Source organism: Poecilia latipinna, unplaced genomic scaffold (genome assembly GCF_001443285.1).
Source record: "Poecilia latipinna isolate Pla-1442-1.1 unplaced genomic scaffold, P_latipinna-1.0 Scaffold26, whole genome shotgun sequence".
In the NCBI taxonomy this organism is placed as follows: Eukaryota; Metazoa; Chordata; class Actinopteri; order Cyprinodontiformes; family Poeciliidae; genus Poecilia; species Poecilia latipinna.
This window is the reverse complement of record NW_015112642.1, coordinates 25020-51982: the sequence shown is the minus strand read 5'-3', so window position 1 is coordinate 51982 and position 26963 is coordinate 25020. Positions and strand designations below refer to the sequence as shown.

At 36.1% G+C, this 26963-nt stretch overlaps 1 protein-coding gene across 2 annotated transcripts in view; it reads right to left on the bottom strand.

Annotated features, from left to right (window-relative positions):
• Positions 1-26646, bottom strand: part of tmtopsb (teleost multiple tissue opsin b) — a 39866-nt gene extending 13220 nt beyond the window's left edge. The window contains exons 1-3 of one of the 2 annotated variants that reach the window (XM_015038112.1): positions 25748-26646; positions 13594-13922; positions 3482-3715 (exon numbers count right to left, since the gene is read on the bottom strand). In XM_015038112.1, coding sequence (XP_014893598.1) covers positions 3482-3715; positions 13594-13922; positions 25748-26114 — 930 coding nt within the window. In that variant the 5' untranslated portion in view covers positions 26115-26646. The remainder of the gene's footprint in view (positions 1-3481; positions 3716-13593; positions 13923-25747) is intronic. The other variant, XM_015038120.1, reaches the window with a different exon arrangement.
• Positions 26647-26963: the final 317 nt, after the last annotated feature.

Sequence of the window (26963 nt, the reverse complement as noted above, 5' to 3'; positions counted from 1 at the left end):
TTAATAAAATATTTCCAGGCCTGCAGTAACTGCAGAGAGGAGCAGAGCAAAACATAAAACTGTATTACTGAATTACATTTTTGAATAAAGATATATAAACTTTTTATTGAGTAATAATAAAGGTTGGATTTGATATATTTTACAAGAAATCTAGTCAGTGAAAATACTGCTGTATTTTTAAAACTTTAAACAGCGTATCTTTAAAATTGTGCTACGTTAAAGTGGAGGATGTCAATTCAGCTCTAAAATAAAACAGCATGTTTTACTTATTTCCATAAAATTTACTCATTTAAACTTTTCATCATCAAAAAAGAAGACATCTCCTAATGTCATGGGTTCATTTTGTTAATCTAGTCACATTTTTTTTTACAAAAACTTCAATAGCAGTAATAAAATCTACAGTAAAAGACAGTATATGCAGTATCAAAGCCTGAAATCATACAAATCCAGTCTTAAAATATTCCAGATTTTAGTAATTTATCTTGATTTGTTGGTTTTATTCCAGACATTAATGTAAAACAAATCTTAACTACAATAATGTTGTTACCCTTTCACCAAAATGCAATTAAATCTTCTGGAGAATAAAAACCAAAGTAACATGTTTTTAATATATCAAAACCAAATATCCATTTAAAAGTGGTCCAGAATCAATTATTTAACTTAAAATCAGTCAAAAACTTCAAATTATAAGACAAAAAGTCCTGTTCTTTAACCAACCCAACAACAAGTTCCAATGTCATCAGAAACCAACATAAAAATAATCTGAAACTATTCAGATTGGTAATCTAATCCCCTTCCAATAAGCACAGATACCCAATCCAAAGATTGGACAAAACCACAGCAAAACCCATTCAAAGTTAACAGTTCTCTAAAAATCACTCAAACAAAATACATGCAGAACGAATCCAGAATTCAAAAATGTAAAGCCACTGCAAATCTACAACAAGGTCACCACTAAAAATCTGATTAGCTCTTAATCCAGCATAAAGTTTGTTCAACCACAGGAAACTGAAACGGTAATAAAAGTAATTTAAACAGAAAACCAGTTAAATGTTGGTCCTGATCCAACAGGAGGTCTGAAACTTCTACAAAGCTCCAATAAAACTCAAGTAGAGTTTCTTTTGAACCAAAATAAATCGAACATTGACAAACATATTTGATGATTATTGATGATCTTAACAATGCCACTTAACAAAATGTGATCATTTTTACGTTTTCATGATTTGAAGCACATTTCATGTTGCTGAAATGTGCAATACCAATAAACCTAATTGATTTGTTGAAATGAAGTAGAGAAAGATCTTAAATAAAGGAACTGAGAATCTGTCCTGAAGGTTTATGGTTTAAAAACACATAAAATCTCCAGAAAAACAAACATAATTTTTAAACTAAAGGCCATTTCTGCCTTAAACAAATTAAAACATATGAAAATGTGCTGCTTCTAAAATATTTTATTGCTCAGTTTTTAAATGATATTAACCAAACTGAGAAGTTTAAAGGCAAAATGTTTTTGCTTTGATTGTGATAGTGAAGAAAAAAGTCATAACAGGTAAAGGTTGTCCTATCAGCGCTATTCCTGTTTGTATTAATCAACTAATGACTGCCTTGAAGATCTATTGATTGTGAAATCCTGCATGCAGTAAACACCTTGATGTTTGTGCTGCTTTCAATTAGAAATGAAAGTAGATTAATTCTCCTTTCTTTATCTCGTCTCCCTGCTCTCTGTCCTTGAAACGCGGAGCAGCCGTGTAGCGGCGGGGTGTCGCTTCATGTGCGTCCTGCCTTAAAGTGTAAACAAAAACCCGGCAGATAGGAAGTGTGCCTTCTGTTCACTCCTCCTGCGGGTGTAAATCACACAAAAACTTAATTACTGGACTGGGTGTCACATAATTAGACCCATCCAGGCCTTGATGGAGAACAGATGCCTCAGACGCTTATTTTTGTCTTTTTCTAAAATCTAATTGTTGAAATGTATTTTATATTTCCAATAGATATTTGAAGATGCACTTCTTTAACGTGTTTATCTACTGAGGTAAACATCAGTTTATCAAGTACAATAAAATTAGGATAAAACCTTAAAGCAGGGGTCCCCAAACTACGGCCCGCGGGCCGGATCCGGCCCGCCACGTCATTTGGTCCGGCCCTCTGAACAATGCCGGATCTGGCCTGCCTCCTCATACCAGAGAGCATTCAGTGTTTTTTTTTTTTCATATATTGTATTTTCTGGTTTATATGTGGATTTTTCTTCATCCACTCCACCAGGGGGCTCTTGAGCAGATGTGAAACTAACTTTCCCTCAATGGAATATATACTAGTCAGTCCCAGTCACCGTTTCACTCACGGTTTTTTCCATTTGCATTCTGGGTAAAAATCTATCTAAAAGCGCGAATGTCTCCTCGTCGTCGTCATCGTCGTCCCTCCCCCGTCGACAAGAATTTTCTAAGGTTTCTTTCTCCAAAAACTAAGACCGGCCCCCGACCAGAAAAAGGAACAGCTATGTGGCCCTCGCAGGAAAAAGTTTGGGGACCCCTGCCTTAAAGCTATTTGTGCAGTTTTGTGTTCTGGTTTCTAAAGCAGACATGGTGAAATGTAAAAGTCGGGTTTGCTAGAACCCAGTTAGGAAAAACGTTTGCTAAAGAGCCGAGACAACATATGAAGAATCTAATCTAATCTAATCTAAACTGGGATTCACCTGCAAAAATAAATGTTTAATTACTCATCAATACATATGAGTATAAACTATATAATTAAATGTAGTTACTATGCACCGTGTAGTGGAATTAATAATACTTTTTTAAGTAAGTCGCGTACTGAAGTATTTCAAATGGGAATGTTTTTCAAAGACAACCTTAGAGTTTGTAGCGCAGACATACAGATACAGCAAGAAATACATAATAAATTGTTTTTTTTATCATAATTGTTATCACAAAAATAGCACAATAAAATTCTAAATTAGGGATGTCCAAAGTGTGGCGTGAGGGCCGTTTACAGCCCTCTAGGTAATTTTATTTGGCCCTTTGTTTGGTCCACAGTTCAAGAATGGAGTGAAATCTGATATTTTTACAAATAAAATCTGCTCACTTTTTATTTATTTAGCTAAAAGGCAAAGTTTTTTTCTGCTTTCATTGATTAAACTTTATGTTGCTCAAACTTTGTTGCCAAACATAAAAAAAGGATAATAAACTTCAATAAAGTTTAAAATTAATACAGCAACTGTGTGAAACCCTGTTTATATTTTATCACAATGATTTACATATTCATTTTCTACAAAAATTATGCTACTTTATTTTATTAAAATATTGTCTTATTTTATATATTATTGAAGCAATAAAGACAACAAACGTCTTAAGAAATAAATCTTTTCAGTTTTAATTTTAAAACATTAAGAAGTGTATCCCTTGATTTCTCTGAATTTAAAAGTTTTGGTCCTGATGGACTCCATAGTTTGGACTCCACATTGCAGATAAAGTGAGCGTCTCACCTGTTTGTTCATGAATATGTAAATAAAAGGGTTGACCACAGTGGAGAACTTGGCCAGCAGTGACGGCGTGATGCTGGCCGCCGGGGTCAGGAGGTCTGTGGGGCCGAAGGTGGCGAGCAGAGCGGCCACGCCGTACGGCAGCCAGCAGACCAGGTAGCAGACCACCATGATGACGACCATCACCAGAACGCGCTGCTCTCTGCGCCGCGTCACCACTGAGCTCACTCTGCGCACCTGCAGGACACAAGACTCAACCCTTAAAATGCACTTTGATTAAATAAAGCTACTTGAACTGTCAAAACACATCAGTTTTATCAAATCTTTCATTTTGTTTACCATTCTGCCTGTCAGTTAAAGCTGCTGAGTGAACAAAGACTACCTCTAATATCAGCCTGTCAAATTTGAAGTTGATTAAAACTCGAAAAATATGAAACAATCTGCCGTCACTGAGGAGATTGAAACTGACAAGATATTTTAAATAATTCAGAATGTTTCAGTTTAATCTTTAATCAAAAAGAGGAAGTTCAAAAAGTCTAAAAATGTTGAGATAACACAAAAACAAGAAATATGATCTTTCAACGACTTTTTACATTAAAAAAAATAGGAGCTGATTTGTTTTTCTTCATATATCTGGTGCTAATAGTGTCAAAACTGCAAAAACAAAAATATAGTTTCTAGGACAAATATCTCATTACACTTGAAATGAGACAAAACTAACCTACAAGTAACTTTTCAGCAAGATATAGGAGTTTGTTTTAAGTAAATAATTCCTTATTTATATATATATATATATAAAGTATTTTTGTTCCACTTGCAGATCATGTCATTTATAACAAGACATTTTTCCCACATTATAAGTGAGATAATCTGCCAGTTAAACTAATATTTTTAAGGCACTATTTACTTAAAACAAGCTCTTATTTATTGCTGAAAAATTACTTTTAAGTTAGTACACTTGAAATAAAACAAAACCAAGATATTTGCACTAGAAACTGGATAAAAAATACTCGGTAAGAGTTTTTGCAGTATGGATGAATTCCTGGGGTTGCTAGGTCACGGGCTGGGGTTGCTAGGTAACGGCGGAGTGCCTGTCAAATGTGACTTAGCAACTGTGAGGTTTTTGAAACGGCTCATTTTCCAGACATGAACTTATTGACAGCTGGATAGTTTTGTTTAAGAAGTTGAGATCCAAATAAAAAAATACACAATACTTATTGTGTGTAGGACAATAGGGTGTAATCTGCTTCTCTCTCTGAGACAAAGACTGTCACTCAGTTCTCTGTTTACCTGCAGAAAGCAAACAGGACCAAACAGCCTGACAGAAACCTATGGATCAATGATTGTATTGATCCTCTGAGATAAGAACCAAACTGGATCTATTAGGACATTTTTTTGCTCCACCAGGGAGTTTCAGAGGCTGACATTTAAATCTGCAAGATCAGACTCTCTTCTGCCGGCATAAACATTGCTTTCAGGAACGACCTATTGTTCATAAATACGGCACTATCGCTTTAATATGAAAATAAACAGCAAGACAGGCAGAAAGAGTGAGAAAGGGTCAGGCTGACCCGATGCAGTTTGGATTACTGAGCAATAACGCTGCCAGTTTTCCTCTGAGAACTATCTGATGACTTCTCAGTCTACAACCATCTTTCTATGCATGGATGCTTAATTTCTAAGTTAAATGGAGTTTTATATGAGTGGGCATAGCTTTGGATCAACATGAAGCTTTTTGCGTTTGCTTCTGCATTACTTTTTTTTTTTATTCGAGAGGAAAATGACCCAAAACTTTTGCTTCCTTAAAGTTTTCTCAAAGAATGAGTTGACATATTCAGAATCATGTTTTTCCCTTTTATTTTATTCTATTTTTTTTTTTTGTTGAAAAATAGTTAGATTTAGTCTTTTCAAAGTATTCATCCCAATTTAACTCTTTCACAGATTGTTAGGTTTCAGCCACGAACTTAATAAATTTTACTGGAACTTTATCACTGAAATTATTACTATAAACTGTAATATTATTGTTTTGAGACCATTTTCAAGCAATATAATGGTGACAGCATGATAGTGCAAAAACTTAAAATAAACAAAACAGAAACAAAAAATGAAATGAATTATGAAGTCTCTGTAAACAAAATTGTCTATCAAAAAAAGAGATAGCTTTTTATGTATACAATGTATATATTAGCCATTAGCCATTGCCAACAGCTTCTACAGTAAATCTATAATATATATTGATTTTATGACTGTAACTACTTCTACTAATAAAAAGAATAAGAAAAAATAGTACTTATGGTGCTGTTTATACAATTGGTAATTATTTATTCATATATTAATAAAACTGTGGCAATGTTGACAATATTAATTAGCTTTATTTCACAATAAACCTACAACAAACAGACTGGATTTGGATAGGTTCTGGGCTCAAAATGTAATAAAATTTTTGGTAGAAAGAGAGAAAAGGAAAACAATAAATCACGAAAATAGAAATTATTGAGCTCATTTTAATTTAACATGCGACTAATTGATTTGGTGGCGTTAAAACTTTTTACCAAAAAAAAAAAGGGTTACAAACTAAATAAACTAAGCATAAAATATTTTAATCAAAGTAGTCAAATGTCTGACTGTAAATTACTGAAGATAAAAAAAAAAATTATAATTTTTGTTTTATTATGAGAAAGGCATCCAATTTCCAATTTCCTTTGGTCTCATTTGAGAGAAATTGTAAAATAAAATCGGGTTTTGGTCCAACTCATCCAGGTTTTCTTTAGAAACTCTTTCTCTCTCATCCAATCAGCTCTGTCCAGCATGTCTTCCTATAAGAGCAGAAGTTTTTTCCATCATGTCCGTCTTTGACAGGTCACCCTTTCACCGATTATTTTCTGAACGAAGTAACACCGTCAGTGTTACCCTGAGCAGCATGCAGCCTTTCAGTCAAGGTGACAGCTGCTGCGTCAGCTTAATGCTGAGCAAGTTCAAAGAATATTCCCACTTCCTGCAGGACACAGAGTTAGTTTTCAATAGATGCATAACCAGGAAAAACAACCGTATCACATCAAGATGACGGAGAAAGTGAGGTCAGTAACAATAAGGCTACTGGGCGAAGTCAACATCAGACAATAATGGGGTGAAAACTCTAAAAGCAACAATATAATTTTTGTTATAAGTGTCTGGTGACCACGTGTCAAACTTAAAAGGATGTAAAAGCATAAAGTCTACAACAGAAAAGCTTTATTTTTGTGTGTTTTTATTAAACAAACGTACATTTTCATGATGAAATGACTTTAAAAGAATGTTGCAAAAGACAAAAGACAAGCATAACTCAATTATTAGGCTGCTCTTGGCAGTTGGTGGTTGCCATAGTAACCAGTAACAGACAGCTCCGCCCCCTTTTTTTTCTGTTGCCGTCGGTAACTGTGGCCTGTAATAGGATCAGCTCTGTGCTTTCTCTACAAGTGTATATTTTTGACAAATTTGGTGTTTCATGAGTAAATTTGTTTGTTTTGAAAATATTTTTAACTGTTATTATTAATGTTCATTTTAGCTACCTTTAATTTTAACTGCTGCTAACTGCTTGTTGGCAGATACTGCTTTGTAGTTTGTTAAGGGTTATTTATCGTATGTTAACCACCATCTTGATTTTCTCTTTTGTTAGAATAAATACAGTGAACCCGAGTGAGTTTGTCAACGTACTGTTCCTGAGACAAACACAGAAAAGTTACACATGAACAGCTTCATGACAGTTGAAATTATAGCCGAACCTTTTCCAACAAAACAAAACGCTCGGAGTTTACAGAAGAGTTTGCATGTTTGCATGTTCCAGAGGAGCGAAGTGTGAACCAGAGGCTTCAGACTTCGCTCCTCTGGTTTTAACAAACTCAACAGATTATATCAGTCTGGAAAAACCCTGACAATATGAGAGTATTTGACCTGTTCAGGAGGAAAAAAAGAGTGTGCTGTGTAAGCAAGGGATTATCTTCTCTGGAAGTAACTGAGCACCTCGACTGCTGCAGGATGACAGCAGAACTGTGACATTTCACACAAATACGCACCATTTACGATGGCAAAGCACATTTAAAATGCATGGATTTTCAGATTTTAATCCCGATCGTTTACCATCTTTTTTAAAGATACAGTATCTCAGATTATTTTAACCAATCTAGTAGTCAGTAGGTAATATAAAGTGAATGGTATGATTTTTATAGAAAGTCACAAATAGATAAGCTAAGTTGGGAAGAATTGTCACCTTTATTTGTATGTAGATTTTAGGAAAAAACTTTTAAAAAAAATCTAAATAAAAGTAAAAAGTTTAAATAGAAATCCACCCAGCTATTTTTTGGCATTAAGTTAATGTTTTTTAGTGTCTGGAAAATGAGTTGTTTCAAAAACCTTCCAACTATTAAGTCACATTTGAGAGACACTCATCCGTTACCTAGCAACCCCAACCTGTCACCTAGCAACCCCAGGAAGTCAATCAGTGTAAAAAACACAAAGTTCTTATTGCAAATACCTTAACACTTGAAATGAAACAAAACTGATTCACAAGTAACTTTTCAGCAAAATTTAGAAGTTCGTATTATGTAAAAAATTCCTTAATATTAATAATAAAAAGTACTAGTTGCATTGGCAAATTATTTCACTTATAATACGGAGAAAATGTCTTGTTATAAGTGAATTAATCTGCCAGTGGAAATGGTACTTTTGCACAAAAAACTAGATCAAAAAAATCATTAAGATTTTGTGTTTTTGCAGTGAATTTAAAACTTTTGACACTATTGGCACCAGATATAAGTGTTCAAGTGTTTTTGCAGTGTGGGTCAAATGAAAATACAAAATTAATCAACATTATAAGAATTTGCAAAACTACAGCAGAATGACCAACAAAGAAAAGAACCAAGAGGTTAAAATCTGATTTAAATGCTGCCAAGACCTTCAGAGATCCGTGAAGAAACAAATCTCTACAAACTTTCTTTAAGTAAACTCAGCAATCAACTTGCTTAATTCTCAGTCTCCATAATCTGTGTTGCTCCAAGAAAAAGTTTAATTTGCTCTCGGTTTGCCTCCTATCCTAAAACCAGATCAGCAGAAACCCACATAGAGTAACTTAAGAAAAACCCTGTTTGTAAGTTTATCATAGCTGTTTTTCCTGTCAGGTTTTGCTCGTCTTCACACCTGCGTGGATCCGTCAGCATACCTGCCACCACTAACAAGAGGCTCACTGAGCGACTCCTCGCGGCACCTGGCTCTGTTCTCCTCCCGTAATTAATTCAGATGGCGCGACCGACAACATGAGCGCAGCATCGATTTCTTTCTGTACCGTCTCCTCTGCTCCTGCTCCTCGTTCCCACCGACATCCATGACAGCTTACAGCAGACGGTGGATGCACAATTGTGTCTAACTTACATCAGCGAACTGGAAATGACGGTTTTACCTCTACTGATAGAAACTGGAGTATAAATTAAAGCTGTTTAGTGAGAGATTCATCTGGATAACAAATCTAATAAAGTCCTGTCTTTATCGCTCCATAAACGCTGGAATTCACTGCAAAAACACAAAATCTAACTGAGTAATTTGGTCTAGTTTCTAGTGTAAATATTGTAATACACTTAAATAAAACAAAACTAACTTATAAGTAACTTTTCTGCAAGATACAGGAGCTTGTTTTAAGTACATAATTCCTGAATCCTGATAAATAATTATTGGTTTTACTGTCAAGATTATTTGGGACAAATGTCTTATAATTAGGGAATAATTTGCTAGTGGAACTAGTAATTTTTCATCAATATTGAGGAATTATTGACTTAAAATAGTAATTTTATTGTTATTTATTTAATTTATAATATGGAGAACATGTCTTGTTCCACTGGTAGATTATTTAATTTATAACCAATATTTTTTAAACAATATTAATGAATTATTCGCTTAAAACAAGCTTCTGTATCTTGTTTAAAAGTTGGTTGTAAGTCAGCTTTGTCTTATTTATAGATATTTTCACTCTAAACTAGACCAAAAATACTTGCTAGGATTTGGGCTTTTGCAGCGTTTGGGTGTTTACTCATCTTTTTTATTTAAAACTGATTTTAAACTCAAAGAAAAATGTGTATATATATATATATATTTTTTTTTTGTACAAATGAAAATCTGAAAAGTGTGGCATGCGCCAGTTTTCACTGCAGTTGCAGCTCCTTGTCGTTTAGGGTTGTCTTATTTTAATTCATCAATTAGAGCATACAAGACAAACATTACAGACTTACAAACAGAGGTATTAATCAACAAAATAACAAATATGATAAACAAATAAAATAAAACGGGCCTGCAGGACTGTAGGTCTGCCATGTTGTTTCGAGTTTCTAATGTGACTGTAACAACCCTTCATGCATCCTCGGTTATTTCTGCTTTAAAGAAAAAGGAATTTCTCAATTATAACTGGAGTTTCGCTTTGTATTACATCCAGTTTTGAGAATCACTCATTCTTTAAAACTGCAACCTTGCAAATTCTTTTAAAGGAGAACTTTGTGCGAGATCAAATGAAACACAGCATATAAACTGGGAAATGGACTGGCCAAATTAGTTTCTCATCCACTGGGAATAAATGAAACAGAGGGCCTGCAAAAAAGAGAGAAAAAAACAACAACTTGAAGTTGAATGATGCACAAAAAGTGTCTAAAAGATGTAATACATCATGCAAATAAAGAAGGTAAACAGATGCAGGAGATGGATGTGTTGAAATATGCCTCATTAAGTTGTCAACATGTAGACTGATCAGCATAAAGAAGAAATGCTGTAAAGAAAGAGAAACACCTACTCAGCCTGAGGCAAAAGATTGTTTGTAGTTTGTCTATCAGCCAAAGAATGAATATTCTCAAAAAAACAATGGTATATAATCTTTTAAAAGCGTATCACATTGGGATTTTATGTTATAGACACAAACAAAGTAGAGCTTAATTGTTAAAGAGTGCTAATCTGGGCAAGATGATCTGAGCGAAGTTGGACCCAATATCTTTTTTAGATTAAACTAAAGGTTTGAGCAGCAGCATTGATATATTAGGGATTCTGATAACAACCTTTATGTGTAAGTTAATTAAACACCTCAGATTGGATGTTAGCAGAACAGATGTGAGCAGTAGCTGTTGTACTCGGCCTACACAGTGATCTTAAAACCGCCATTTCAGTAGCTTAGCTGCGTAATTTTCTCTCCTCCTCGGGTTGATGGAAATTGCCTCAATTGTAGAGACAACTGGCACTGGGTCACCACTGGTAGCGTGAGATGGATTACTACACAGCTACATGTGGAGTCTCTGTTTCTCATGAAGCGATGATGATGATGGGTGACGAGGTCTGTGGCCTTGAGGTTTAATGAGGATCCTCGGCAGGGTGTAATGACCAAAGCCGTCTATAACCCAGTCAACAACAATACAGTCCTGCTCCCAACTACGCCCTCCCAATCGTCACATTGACCGTTTTAAAGGTGACCTGTGATGGTTCCTTGAACAGGTTAGGGCGGGTTTGTTGGCTATACAAAACATTTTCTGCACAAAATTCTTCTCAGATAATGAAATTTTAGCCTGGTCAGTTCTGCCTATTTTGAGCTCCTTTCAGAATGAGATGCTTTAGGGCCTCCTGGGTTCTAACATAGCTCTGAAAAGCAGAAATGGAGCCTCCTGCACAACTAAAAAGAATGAGGCAAGTGGTTTCTGGATGGTAAGATAACAACAAAATACTTTGTCTTTTCCAGCAGCACAAACAGCAGTAAAACCAGCTGACCAAACGTGTTGTAGCTCAACTTGGTTGCTAGGTAACAGCACAGTGACTGCATATTTGTGATGTTACTTTCTACAGGTTTTTGAAATGGCAAATTTTACAGACATAAAAAAATATTAACTTATTGCCAACAACCAACTGAGTGTTTTCTTTTAAGTGCTTAGGCTGTTTTTAGAAGCAGTAGGGACCCAGAAGGAAGTACAAAAATGTACAGAATGTGCATTTTCCACAATAGATTCCTTTTAAAGCCCATCATTCTAGAAGTTATAAAGATTAACCGAGAGAAATAATGTTTAAGACAATGTTCCCCAGAGGGGACATCCCACAAATTTACTCCAATGTCTGACTGTGCGATGTCCAGCAGCCATTGTACAGCACATACAGCAGTAAAACCAGCTGACCAAACCTTTTGGAGCTCAGCTTAGGTTGCTAGGTAACGGGCAGAGTTCAGCTGGGGTTGCTAGGTAACGGCGACGTGCCTGCTGATTTGAAACGTTACATTCTGGAAGTTTTAGAAACGGCTTGTTTTCCAGACACCAAAAAAAACAGCTGGGTGGATTATTAGAAGCAGTAGAGACCCAAATGGAATCATAAAAATGTGAAACATGTGAATTTTGCAAAATAGGTCCCCGTTAAAATTCAACTTTCCCTTAATCTGCGTTTTTTTTTTTTTTTTATCAGAACCACTAAAGTCAGGAACATAAAATATAGAATTATTTCCAGTATTCCTACCATCTTCCTTTGTGTTTGTTTTTGCTACACAATGCAGCCAAAGCTCTTGAAAAAAGGAAGCCAAAGCTTTTGTAAAGTGACAAGACAGGAGCAGACACAAGCTAGTGACCCGTTCTACATCATTATATTAAAGGATTGATCCGCGATGGACTGGTGACCTGTCCAGGGTGTAGACACCGGTCTCCCCTGCACAGATTTTGATAATGGAAGAATGGATTCAAGGTTAGAAACAAAGAGTTACTCAAACTTTACGGAGTGATTCATCCATCGTCTGCCAGAACCGAGACTCAAGCAACAATCTGGATCTTTCTACCAGAAATCCTGAGAAATCCCCAGGCCAGAAGGAATATATTTATAGACCTTAGAGCATGTTACGGGTCTTACCAGTGGAAAACTTCAGACAGAACGGATTCATCATCAGCCATAATGATGAATTATTATGGCTGAATAATATTTATGGCAATCAACAGTAACGAGCACAGCTAGCTGAACAGAAACGTTTCTCAAACGACTAATATCTGCATGAACCATCTCAGTATAAAGAGGGAAATATGAAAAGTCTCAATATAAACTAAAACCAAACCAAAATAAAGTGCTGATGTTTAATTTTTTTATCATTTCGTCTGTTTTTGTTGTAAAAGAAACAGACAAAAATATAACCCATGCGTACCAAATTATTTCTGGGCCACAAAAGATGAGTTTGTAGAACAATATTTGACGCTACAACAGCAAATAACTTCAAATTGTGTTGTATCTATTTTGGTTTACATTTCTTTTTGGAGATTTAAATAAAAGAAGTGACATATTTGGGTTTTTTATATACATTTTAATGATTTACAGATTGATAGTTTAGTTTCATTTGAAGGATAAATATTAGCTTTGTATCTTTTCAGTCAAATTATTTTAAATGTTGCAGTGGTTTAAAGACTTGATAACAAATTATTACTGAATAAATAAATAAATTAATTTAAAAAATCAAGTTAATTAATGTTGATATGACCCAAAATCTTTGAAGAAAGTTTCTTACAACTTGTTGAGTCGATGCAACACAGAGTCAAGGGAGTTACGACCGAACCGCATACAGCATGACTGTTAAAGTTCATTATGTCCTCTTTCAACTCGTGCTAAATGCCATTAAAGACGCAGCTTCAGACGCGTATTAATCTCCAAGCGGCTCAATGGGCGGCAGTGTCAGACGCTGCAGAGTTCAGGACCAGACAAACATGAATGTTGGCAGCTTTAATGGCTACGATGTGAAGATGTCACATCTGATTCTCCAGTCACGGCATTTCTTAGATTACAAGTTTGTCTCTTTGAAATGTTTGAATATTCCTGACTCTCTTATCAGGTCTGCATTTGAACATGCTTTTGATGATTTAGTTAAGGTCACAGAGAAGGTAGTGCACTGCTGGTGAGCCTTTCACTCACATCTGAATTAAAAATGTCTTATCTCAGCCACAGCTGGTTTCTTGTTCATGTATGATTTTAGTTGCCTTTCTTATTCTACGGAAAGACCACAATTGTAAAATTGTTTTTTTTAACGTTTGCAGAATGTAGACAAAGACTTGCACACATTTGTAATGGAAATGCAGCTGCAGCGCAGTCAGCTTGCAGGATCTCACCCGTCTGATTGCGAACAGCAGCTTCCCGTAGGAGTAGACGATGACGGCGAACGGCAAGGCAAGGCAGAAGGTGAAAAGGCTGACGATGTAGGAGACGTTGTTTGGAGTTTGGGTCTTCCAGTCAACAGAGCAGGTGGTGCCGGGCCCCTCGGGGCCGTAGCGGCTCCAGCCCAGCAGCGGAGGCACCGTCCAGGCCACGGAGTACAGCCAGGAGAAGCAGATCCCTGCCAGCGCCGGCCGGAAGTCTCTGCCGTCCGCCATGGTGGGCGTCATCATGGTGCAGTAACGCTCGTAGGACAGAACGGCCAGGGAGATCAGGGAGACGATGCCTGAGGGAGGCAGGAAAGAAAAGCATGTTGACCTGGTTCCTACAAGCTTTCCAGAATTTACCATGATTTATGCTTCTGCAGTGGTACAACGTTTGAATAGAAGACGATGGATGGATGGATGGATGGATGGATGGATGGATGGATGGATGGATGGATGGATGGATGGATGGATGGATGGATGGATGCAAATATTTTCCATATCCTTTATTCTTTTCCAGGCTGCCTGGGAATCCCTAACCAATGAAAATGCGTTGCTATGACGACGTCCAGGACCCAACATGAGGTGGGTTTTCTGCCAACTGAAGCAACAGTTTCCAAAAGAATGACTGAGAATGATCAAAACCAAAACCGGAGCTGTTTTTATCTCATCTTGATCACCTTTTATTTTTTACTTTCTTCCACGTTTCGTTCCCTCAACAAAATGACAACTAATAATAACCTGAATCATTTCCAGTAGCAGGTTTATGGTCATTTTTCCCCAACATATTCACCACTTTTTTTATCTTTATCCTTCATTTCTGCTGGAATAAATTGCCTTTTCTTTGTGCACATGGTGCATACAAGGTAGAAAAAATTTAATTCATGCAACAATGTTCAATAAATTAAACTTTAATGATGTGTATCACGTAGTGTTCAACTACAAATTAATGTTTCTGAGCTGTTAAAGAAAAAAAAACATTTCTTTCTCAAATAATTCAGCAGGTTCTAAAGCCTTCAGTGGTTTGGGTTTTCCTCAGGCTATTTTCATTTTACATGGTTACACAACAACATAAATGTTTAGGAAACCCTGAGAGGTTTCAGCTCTTGTTAAACATTTACTAATTGTCTCAAAAATTAACAAGCTACAGGTTTATTCAATGCCTTTACTTAGATGAACAAAAGGAAACCAATAGAAGAAAGGAAATATATAAAAATATTAAATTATAAATATTATGACTCCTCCAATCCTGCTGTAACAATCAGCACCCACTGAGCTCCATGAAAAATAAAATAATTGTTTCACAAAGGTCATAATACCTGTGTGTTTTGTTTCATTATAAAGATTTTTAAATGTAATTTAATGTATTGTACATAGCAGTAAGAGTTCAATTAAGGCTTATCTTTAAAAAAAAAGGACTTAGTTGGCTGAAGAAAATATTAGAGCTGACACGATTCCTCGAATGGTTCAAGTACCTTGATCAATAAAATTCAAAGTTCCTCAAGGAAAATTTCCGTGATTGCTCTATTAATCATAAGAATAATCGATAGATTACTCAATTACTAAAATATTCGTTTACAACCCTAGAAAATATTATTTATCCCCTCTTAGTTTTGTTTTAATCAAACATTTATATGTTGCAGCACATAAACTACAATAACCCACTGAGACACGATTGATTACTTGTCTTAAAGTTTATAAAGTCACCTTTATCAATTGTAAATTACTCAATGTATTCAAAACAATGGTGGAGTTAATTGTTGCTGAATAGAATAAGTCTTAATAAAAGTTAATCAGGCTGAAGTGCTGATTCAGAGGCACTTTACCTCGACTCTGCAGGATTTTAATCACAGATATTCACTTCACCTTCCTGCCAAACGGAGGCTGATGATTGGCTAAAAATTTGGCAAGGCTAGAGCATGCTGTTAGTAAAGTACAAAATCTAAAGAAGAAAAATAAAAGTTTTTAATCTTTTCAAAATGAAAACTGCTCTAATTATTGTTTTTTTTTGTTTTTTGCTCCCTATCCGGTTATATATCATGATTTTTAACTGCTTCCATCCACTATTGTTTTGTCTAAATCTTTACACAACATGATTTTATTTTGAATCATTAGGTACAGCAATTTTTATTTTTATATTTACCATTTTTGTTTTATAGAATTTGACTTCAATTTTTTATAAAACTGTTTAGAAAAGTATTTGAATTGCAGCTGCTTTCTGTTTATGATGTAATATTTTTCACTCATACACTGCTACTTTAGTTACTGCAACAACAAATGCTTTTGCACCTTTAAATGATAAATTTTATTCTAAAAAACAAGTTTCAGATGGTCTAACATAAATAAATGTGGTACTGGTAAGTACGGTGTCAGTAGCTGTGTTTCCATTACAAATTGCCGCAAAAGTTTGTAAATATTCCACTAATTTAAGAAAAACACAATCCCAAATGCAGTGTTTTCATTAATTAAGAAACAAAATAAAAATCCCACGTGGATAAATTTGTTCACATAATAATACATGCCATAACATGATCCTCCAACTATTTCCTGTCGTCTTCTTCTTCATGGTTTTTGCCAGTAGTAACATCCGGTTGTTGATCATGTGATTCGTGTGATATGAAATATCCAAAAAAAAAAAAAAGAGTTTCTGTCAAAATTGGTGTGTTTCGTATAATTCCACAAATGTATGATAAATGGAAACATCTTTTGTAGCAGAAATGTGAAGATAAATATTGTTTTGTGTTTCCCTTTGCTGTCCTGCATGTTTTGGAAGCGTTGCTGCTCAAACACACCTGAATCTAAGGCAACCTTTGTAAAACTTGCTGACATGCTAAGGAAATCATTTGTTTCATGTAGGGAAGTCTAGCTGGATCTCTGGATTTGAAGATTACACAAAATGGAAGGAAGAATGCAATAATGGCATTAAAAAGACAAATAAACAAAACATAATGACAGGAATTCATCTTGCCATTAATGGGTAAACAGATCAGAGAAATATTTCTGTGAAACTTCCCTGCGGTGCTGAAGTGGGTGCTCTGTGTTCTGAAGGTTTATCTCAGCAGCCGCCGGTTTTCTATTAATTTTTGTGACGATTGCACAGTTTGTACCCAGAGCCTGGTGGGAATACGGGTCCCTAATGCTGGCCCTCATTCAAACACGGCCCACTTTGATTCTCCAGCATGCATTTTAATAGGTTTTTTACCCAAGGCCTGATTCTTCATCCTCCAACTCAGGAAAGGAGTAGAATAGATTTATGGGGGGAATGAATGACCTTATGTCCCTAGACTGAGTCAGCAAACTAACTAAGCATTTTTCATTTTGGCTGCTTCTTCTTTTATCTTCACCTCCTTTCTGGAGTTTTCTTCCATTGTTATGTCTTCATTTTATTTCTTTTCCAGATCCTGATTGTATTTCTGACAAATCAGGTCGTTTGTCAGTGTTTCCCTGCTGCTGCTTCCTCAGCACAATCTTACAACCATCTCCTGTAAATAATAGGTTTAGTGATTGATTCACTGTCGTAAAAGACTGATTTTGCTTGCAAAATAAAGTTAAAAGATTAAGTAACTACGATTTTAACTGCTAGATGTATTTGTCTTTATACAAAGAAACAACTGAGCGAAGAAGTGAATCATAAATAAATTTAGCTGCTGAATAATCCTCAACTAATTTTTACATAACAGTGTATTCTCATTCATTTCTGTTAGACTGTCTTAAACACTATGAGAAATAACAAATATGAGTCCTAACCTCACACACTATCTGTGAGCGGAAAGAATAAAAAGTGTGAATACAGTGGACTTCCGGTATTGACCCTTTGCAACTAAGTCACTTAATCATTCGAGACGCCATGATGGATGTAGGAAGTGAGGGAGGGGAATATTGAACAGAGCGACTAAAATTGTTTTCCAAAGTTGTTTTTTTCCAGTTTATTCATGGCTTCTACTTGTTAAGAGTCAAGCTAATTTGTCTGTGACGTAACACACCTGGTTGGGGCTCATAGGCGGCGGTATTTACAAAAGTTGGAAACGGCTAGCTTAGAAACCGCACCGTACCACCTCCCTCATGACGTGTTGATTAAATTATTGACTTTCCCTGAATTCACAACACGATTTATATCACTGTCGTAAACAACGTTTCCCCTTAAACCGAACGAATCCCTAAAAACACACAGAAGGCGAAATGCTAACCAGTTTTTTCCACATATGCTAGGCTACATGATGGTACGGCATTGTCTCCATGGTTACTAATGGTTAGACGCGATATTTAACATCTTTCTAATCATGTTTGCTTATAAAGTAAATGAACGTTAGTCTTCTTACCTTGTAAAAACGCACGCGCAAATGATGACATATCTCACAGTTAGTCTATTTATAATAATTTCACTTTATGTAATAAAACCGTTGTTTGCTAATATGGGTCCACACATTTGGTAAAATGAGAGTTTGGCAGGGAGAGGGGGGCTTTTTATGATGCAACACCAGGAAGTGAAGGAATCCATCAGGCAGCTGATGCTGGAGAAGATACCAACGATCTGCAAACTCCAATAACTAGAAACTTTCTTATTGTTGTTTTAATTCTTGTCATAGTTTTAATTTGTTGGCTTGACATTTCAATGGCTTTGTTGTTTCTTGTACAATAGCATTTGTGTGTAATAATGCCCCAGGTGTGTACTTTATATATATTGTTAGAGATCATTTTTTTGTTTATCCTGATTTTTTTTTTAAATATTTGCATTTCTGTTAATTTTGTCAAGTATTTTTGGGTTAAGCAGAGGGTTTTGTTTACATACCGTTGTCCTTGTGCCTAACTGAGGCAGACAATTGCCAATTAAAGGTTTTTTTTATACCGCCCACTTCAGAGCAACACTACGGAGCCCCTAAGGGGACATGGAGAAAAAAAAAAAAGGAAAGAAATCCCGACTTATTATCGCGAGATCCCGAGAAACTAAGTCGAGATCTCGAGATCCCGACTTATTATCGCGAGATCCCGACTTATTATCGCGAGATCCCGACTTATTATCTCGAGATAATAAGTCGGGATTTCTTTCCTTTTTTTTTTTTCTCCATGTCCCCTTAGGGGCTCCGTACAACACCAACAGTAAAAAACAATTATTTCTTAACAAAGGATTTTTCTTCACTAAATAATTGAACTGAAGCTAAAGCCGGGATTTTTCTTATATTGTCAACTTTTGATTGTGCTACAGGAATGAGACAATCATCAATTTCAAGGCTTTTTAAACATTTTTAGCAAATGCTCTTGAAACCAAAGACTTCCTGCAACTTTTGGACATAGCTAACAATTATTTTAGTTAGCAATTATATACATTTTGACAATCACTACATAGGATAAAGAAAAATGGCACATTTTGCTGAATTGTCATTTAAACCTTTTTTTAACCAGGAGAAGCTTAACTATGCCACTTGAGGAGTATGTGGTAGAACATATTTACAAAGTGTTTTTTTTTCTTCTTAAATGCAAAATGTTCACATTTTTGTACAATTTTGGCTTAATTACTGCTCTGAATATATTGTTCTTTCAGCAACTGGTCTTTTTTGACTCTATATTCAAGTTAACGATTGATCGGTTACTAAATAAGTTGATGATTACTCGAAAATCGATTAATACGATTAATCATTCAGTCCTATGTGCACCGTTACAAAAACACACCTAAATTCCCTCATCACCATTTCATTTGTGTCATTAATTTGATTTAGGTGTGTTGGAGAAGAGATCCATCTCAAAGTTGCAGGAAGAAGCAGGTCAAATGTTCTTGGTGACTTCATTGAAGTTATTTTATCATAATGAGAGTGACCTAACCAGGCTGTAGTACAAGCCTGCCAGACGTCCGGCGCTGCACGCTACAATAACTCCCATGTTGTCCGAGGTAATTGCTCTGGAGCGAACATAGTTTTATTTGTGAATTCCCAAACAGAGCGTTGTTCATCTCCACTTGCGTAGGCGGAGGGTCAAACAACGTACCAATTTAATCCAAAGCAGAAAATTGCATGTTTAGTGGGCCTGAAAGTGATTCAATATCCATTTTTGTGCATTTATGGTGAAATAAACTTTAACTGTAATTGCTTTGCTTTTAAGATTTGGCTCTGAATTTAAGATCTATGAGCAGAAATTAAATGTTTCTTTGAGCGTTCTTCTGTTATCAAGGCTGAAACTGGGAATGCGTCTGCAGGCGAGCGAAATATCAGAGTTAATAAGTAGGAGTTGACTGCACCTAATGAACACGCTGCAGCTCAGTATGAATCCAAACGAGGCTTTTCAAACTGAAGCTCTTCTGTGGGTAGCAATTAAACACAGTCAAGTTTGATCTCACTCCTCCAAAAGATGTTAAGACCACATTCAGATTTAATGCTTAAATCAACACCATCTTGACTTCTATCAATATCACGCAAAGCCTTTCGACCCTGCAGGACTTTTTCTCCACTTGGTGGCCAATTACAGCCATCAATCACCCCCAACTACTTAATGAATCTTTGATGTTCAGCCATCTTTTTCCAGAGTTTTGGAAAAGCCGTTCCCAAAGGTCCCAGAAATCTCTGAAGAAGCTCATCTTTAACATCTTTAATAGTCTTTGATCCACTCTCAGTTCTAATGCTTGTTGCTAATTCATCTACTGTTGAAATTAACTTATGCCTTATTTTTCTGCTTATTCTGGAAACAAAACAGGTAGAAAGTTAGAATTATTTAGTGAATTTCAGGAGTTAAAATCCAACAAAACCAAACAAAAAACTTTAGATTTTGAACAGAGATTTGTGAGATGTTCAAATCTTGAGTTGTTGTTTAAACTTTTTCACAGCTTCATCTCTGGGCAGTCTAAATAACTGGATTTATCCTGAGATTAAATTAAAATATTTACTAATTAAGTGACTTTTGAAGATTAAAGGAAGAAATATATTTAAAAAAAATTCCCCCTTTCTGATTTTATTTGCAAAAAAAAAAAACAGAAGTAAAATCAAAACATATATTTCTTACCACAGAGTGTTAGGGCTATGGCAAGTAAATAAAAGTCATAATATTACGACTTTATTCTAGAATTATTTTGACTCTATTCTCCTAATATTATGACTTAATTCTGATACGACTATTTTTGTATTACTACAACTTTATCCTCGTAGCATTATGACTTTTCTTGTATTATCACCACTTTATTCTTTTAAATATTGACTTTATTCTCATAATATTATGACTATGCAACTTTATTTACGTATTATTTTTGACTTTATTCTTGTAATATTTTATCCTCGTACAACTTTATTCCTGAATATTATGGCTTTTATTTTAGAATGGAAACAGATAAAATAACGTACTTTAGCAGATCAATTCAGTGGAAACGAGGCCATTTCTACATCCTACCACCGAACAGATAAATGATGTTTCCAAAGCTTAGCCAGCAGTTTTCACCTAATTATTTTAGGTAAAATGACTGTTGTTAAATATAATTTAAACATATATAAGTGAAGAACCATTGATCTCTAGTTCAATGCGAAGAAGATGAAACTGACCTACAAATGTAAAGTGCTTGATGGGATATATTTGGATATCTTAATGTACTTTCATCTGAAAAATCTCAAACACACACCCTAAACACACACAGACACATGCTTACATTTCTGTATGACAGGATTCCTTCAACAGCTGGAGAATTAAAGAAAAACATGAAAATAGTTTGAAGTATTTTCCAAATTTGAATAGGTATGGAAAAAGAAAACAACGTAGAGGTTTTTATTTATATTTCCAGATTTTATTACCTATAAGTCTATATTATAAACATAAAATGTTCCTTTACTGATTAAGATGTAAAAGATGAACATAGTTTATCATAATTTTAATGTATTTTCTTGTACCACATCAGGTTCTGAGTTTATCACATTTTTTCCATAAGGTTATTGTCACATACAGTGAGGCTCAAATCCAAAGGTTTAAGAAAACCAAAAAAAGTAAGATTCTTGCTTTAAAAATTAGTTAAAAAGTTGGAGTTTACTGGCATCTGTATTCATCTGTAACCCTCCTCTGTCAGTTACTGGTTGCTACGGTAACCACCAACTGCCAAAAGCAGACACGACGTAACAACGCCAGGAGAAAATTACTTTTTGATTAAACAAAATGCATTCAAAGGGTAAAATAAATTAATTTAGACAAACTTCACGTCTATAATATTGTTTAATTTAAAACCTGTCTATTTACCTGCTGCCTGGATGTGAAGTGACACAAGACAAACAACTATAAACCCACATACCCAAGAGCAACTTAAAGAGACAAACTGACCAAGCAGTCATGTTTATTCTCTGTGAGAACAAGCCAGAGTATGTTCTTCTGTTGTATTGATAGTTTAAAAATAACGGTTTTCCCTGTCATTATGTGGATAACTCATCAGGGGTTTCCCCCTTTGGCTTTAAAAACAGCAAATATCAAATCAGTGCCGGGAAAGAAAACAATCTGGACAAGCTGCAATAGTAAAATTACAATTCCCAGCCTTCTTTTCACCAACACAATTATTGAAAAAGCTGTTTCAACAGTTAAATAGCTTCCAAATGATGACCGACCGTTTGGAAATCTTTCAGCCACAGGACTGAGACGGCCCGAGTCAAAGTGTCACTGTTCAGTGTTCAATGACACTGTTGACCAGAAGTACAGAGATTTCTTTATTTCAGTTGGTAACTTCTCATCAAGTCAGACAGAAGTCACATGTGTTGGGTACCCCAAGGTTCAATCATGGCCCCCTCTCTAATTAATATCTACTTAATCTCAAGGTAATAACAAGTAATCAGATTAGGTACCATAACTATGCAGATGATGCACAGCTCTACATTACGATGCCACCATGTGACTCTGAACCCGTCCAATCACTGAACAGATAAATGTGTGCATGTGCCATAACATTCTCCAGCTGAACAGAAACAAAACTGAAATTATTATCTTTGGATCTAAAAAGATCTAGAGTCAGCTTCAGCTGAGATCTATAGCTGGAAACAACAGATCCGACCTGAAATCTGGCCTGAACCTTCAGAGACACATAAAGACAGTTACAAAGTTGGCCTTCTATCACTTATTTCAAGGATTAAAGGTCAAATGAGCCAACAAGATCTATAGAAACTCATCCATGCGTTTATTTTTAGTTTCATTTATTACTGCACCAGATCTGCCTAAAAAAATCTATCCTCCAGCTGCAGCTGATCCAGAACGCTGCTGCTGGCGTTCTGACTAAAACCAGGAAGTTAGAGCACATAACACCAGTTTTAAAGTCCCTACACTGGCTCCCTGTAGCTCAGAGAATAGACTTTAAAATACTGTTGTTAGTTTATAAATCATTGAAACGGCTATGCACCACAACAAATTAAAGATCTGCTGTTGGTGTATCAACCTTCCAGGCCTCTCAGATTATTAAAATGATTATTGATTATTATCTGTAAATAATTATTATCTGAAAAATTATTATTTTTGATAATTTCCTCTAATTTAAGACCAATAACAGGTTAAACTCACAAACTTATTTTCACATTCCAGAAGGTGAAGTGGTAATTAATGCCAGAGCAATTACATAAATAAAGAGCAGTCAGTCTCTATTCAAAGGAGGATTGATTGTTAAAGCCTCTTTAAGGACAAGCAGAGCAGATCAGAAGTGAGAACCCCGATCAGGTTGGCAGGGTCAGGCCTCCGTCACGTCATCGCTCGCCTTCAGCTTACATCGCTCCAGTGGCTGGAAAATCCAGAAGCCACGTCAATAAATCCCGCGCAGTAATTACACTGACTGTCCTCAAATCTACAGGCTTACAAGTCTTGATTTTTATTGGGTTGGGTTGACAAATTTCAACACATCCTCAGAGGATCCAGTCAGAGCTAATCTATTAAAGATGAGGTTCAGAAATGCTTTTTCTGTGTTTTATTTTAGCATGCATCTCCTCTTTGAATGACATTACGTGCCTTCATGTACCTCTGGGATTAAAACTGAACGATTAAATTTGCTTTCTGTTGAATGAAGTTCAGTTTTCAAGTTTGCTTCACTGAACTGCACCTTAAGCCTTTGTTTACTTTTATTTATTATATATTTATTTTATTATGTTGGACACGTTCTGTCTTGATAATGTAGAATAGCAAAGAGGTGTCAGTAGCTTTCCATTAAAAAGCTACTGACCATGTAATTGCACCATATGATTGCACAATTTGAAATTTCGAAATTAAGTTTCCTTATTGGAAACATGGCAATTAAAAAAAAAGAAGAGGGGTTTTTTCCCCCCCGACTATATCAAAATTGATTTATTTCGCAAAACTGCAATGGAAACATTTTTTCACATCACACCAGTCATGTGATCAACAACCGGATGTTATTACTGGCATAAATAACGAAGAAGACAACAGGAAATGGTAGGAGAATGATGACCGCGTAGCACATCTCTTAATGATTTATCACAGGAACAAACTTATTCATGTTTGATTTTAGGTGTTTCTTGTTTAATGGAGACACCACAATTGTGAAATTATGTTTATTAGAGATTAGCAAAATATCAACAAAGTTTTGTGCACATTTGTAATGTAAATGCAGCTATTCAGTCAGAGGCTTCTTCAAATTCGTTGCAGTACAGACTGCTACAGGAGATCTTTCCTACCCACAGCCATTACCATTTATAATAACTCTTTAACTCAGTATGTAACTTCTGTAAAAACATATTTTTCTACATATTTGTTGAAACTATGACTCTTGTGACAGCATGAGGCAGATAATCTGTGACAAAAATTGAGCTCCTCTGCCTTTTCCCAGTGCTAACTAGAAACAACCAATTAGAGCTAGGAGGCGGGTCTTAGCTCTTTCAATCCTGCTTTCCCCTATGATGCAATGTCTAGCCATGCTAAGACTAGTTAGCATGGCTACCAATGATGGCAGATAAACAGTTTTCTTGTAACGGTAAGTTGTTTCTCTGCCATTAGAATAGTGAGCAGGGGGTACACAAGATTGATTGACAGCACTTAGACCCTCCTCCTGACTCTGACTGGTTGTTTTTGTTTGAAGCGGTGCTTTTCCTCAATAGTAGCTCAGGAAGGAGATGGAGGAGATTGAACTTTTCACTGATTATCTGTCTCAAGCTGTGTTTCTGTTACAAATGTGCTCAAAACTTTGTCAATATTCTAATGTAAAATTTCAATTTCACAATTCCAGTGTGTCCATTAAATAACATTTTTTATTAAAATCCCACATGAATAAACTTGTTCATGTGATAAGCCGTTTAAAAAACAGTTACATGAGATATTCATATTTCAGTCATGATGCCATCCAAGCTTTGGAGCGACAAACCCTTTATATTGAGAGCAGCTACGTTTGCTGAAATTGTAATCGGCCATTTTACATCACAGCTAGGGATTCAACACGATGGAATGGCACACAAGTTTTATGAACTGTGTGAGGCTGTGAGAGATCTGCGGAGCCAGATTGTCAGAGAAACATAAACAAAACAAAAACAAACCATCATCCTCCTCCTACTTCCTGTTGTCTTCTTCATCGTTTTCTCCAGTAGTAACATCCAGCTGTTGGTCACGTGACTTGTGTGATGCGGAAAAAAGCAGATTATGATTGTCAATATTCTTCTAATGTTGAGAAAATCTAATTAAAATTACAAATGACTAAATTTGCTCTTTAAAAAATATGCTGCGTTTTCGCCAGTATTAGCGTCCAACTGTTGATCACGTGACTCATGTGAAAAAAAACATGTTTTCCGAAATGGCTGAAAAATCACCTCATCCTCGCGAAAAAACTTTATTTCCCCAAGAAAACATGAGTTTTCTTTTAAATTGGCATATTTCCATTAAATTTATTTTTATAATTTCAATCTGAAAAATTCTATGGTTAATAAAAACAGATTTACTGTCATGACATGGTGAAAGTTTTTACAAATATGGAAAAAACAATAAAAAAATAAAATAAAATAAAAGTTACATATTGCAGCTTTAACTAAATGCATTAATTTCCTTCTTTTTTTGGTAACCAATAAAATATTTTTGAATTAGAAATAACAGGTAAATATTTAAGACGCTCCTTTCGGAAGACCTGGTTCTCAATAAGCAGCTACAATAATCTGGAACATTTATTCACACAGAAATCCTAATAAAGAAGTATTCTTACCCAGACACGCGTTGATGAAGCCGTACCAAACGCATCCAGCGCGTCCGATCAGCCACCGCCCCTGGGTGCTGGCCGCGAAGCTGAACGGGGTCCCCAGCACGCTGACCAGCAGGTCGCTCACCGAGATGCTCACCAGCAGCAGGTTCATGGGCGTGCGCAAAGCCCGGTACCGGCAGAACAGCGCCAGCACCAGGAAGTTACTGAGGAAGCCCAGCGTGCCGATGCAGCCTAGGCACACCGCTACCACCAGGTGCCCCGTCGGACTCAGGGAGGGCGCCGGCACTGAGCCCGGAACCGCTCCGCTCACCTCCGTCGTCGCTTCTCCGGGACACCGCGCACAGCTCAGGCTCGCGTTGGAAGCGATCATACCGGGAAGTTTGGACCAGAGGGAAAGTTTGCACCCATCCGGGTCTCGGTCAGCGCATCCGGAGAGGAATCTGTGCACCGCGGTAGTTTGCGCGCATCGTGCACACAGGTGTTCCTGCTCAGTGGAGCAAAGTGTCCAATGAGGGAGGACTCAGAGAGGACATGGAGGTGATCCGGTGAGCCGCCCCCCAACCCGCTTCACATTCAGCTGTGCGCTTCTGCTTTTATCGCCAACTGCGCCTTTTAACGCGCCGGGGGACGAAACTCAACAGGAGGCGGCGCCGGAGCGCAGTCTGCGCCACAGTGTTTGGAGGCAGATTCAGCGGCTGTGGGAGCCTGACGAGTCAGGAGACAATGAGAGAGGATGAAGAGCAGAAAGACAAGGGGCTCTGATGGGTTTCATTACAGTACATTCCTGCGATTATCATAAAAAACAGTAGATAGTAGTAGTCAAAAATTATCTAGAAAAACAATTCTGAGCTCCAAAAGTTCAAAATTTGTGAGAGAAGAATTAGACACTTTGATATCTAGAAAAAAAACATTTCTGAGCTTGAAAAGTCAAAAAATTGCAAGAAAATTAAGAAATTTGGAGATTTATCTAAGAAATGTTCTACAAAAACATAAAATTCTTTTTGGGATAAGAATCAAAAATATGTGAGAAAAACATCTGAAATTTTGAAATTGATCTCAAAAAGTTTCTAGAAAAAAATGTCTGAGCTCCAAAAGTTGAAAATGTGTGAGAAAAAAAGGCAGACATTTTGAGACAATTCTAGAAAAAAACGGAGGCCATTTCTGAGCTTCAAAAGATTGCAAAAAAAAAAAAAAAAAAAAAAAAAAAATGGGGGAATTT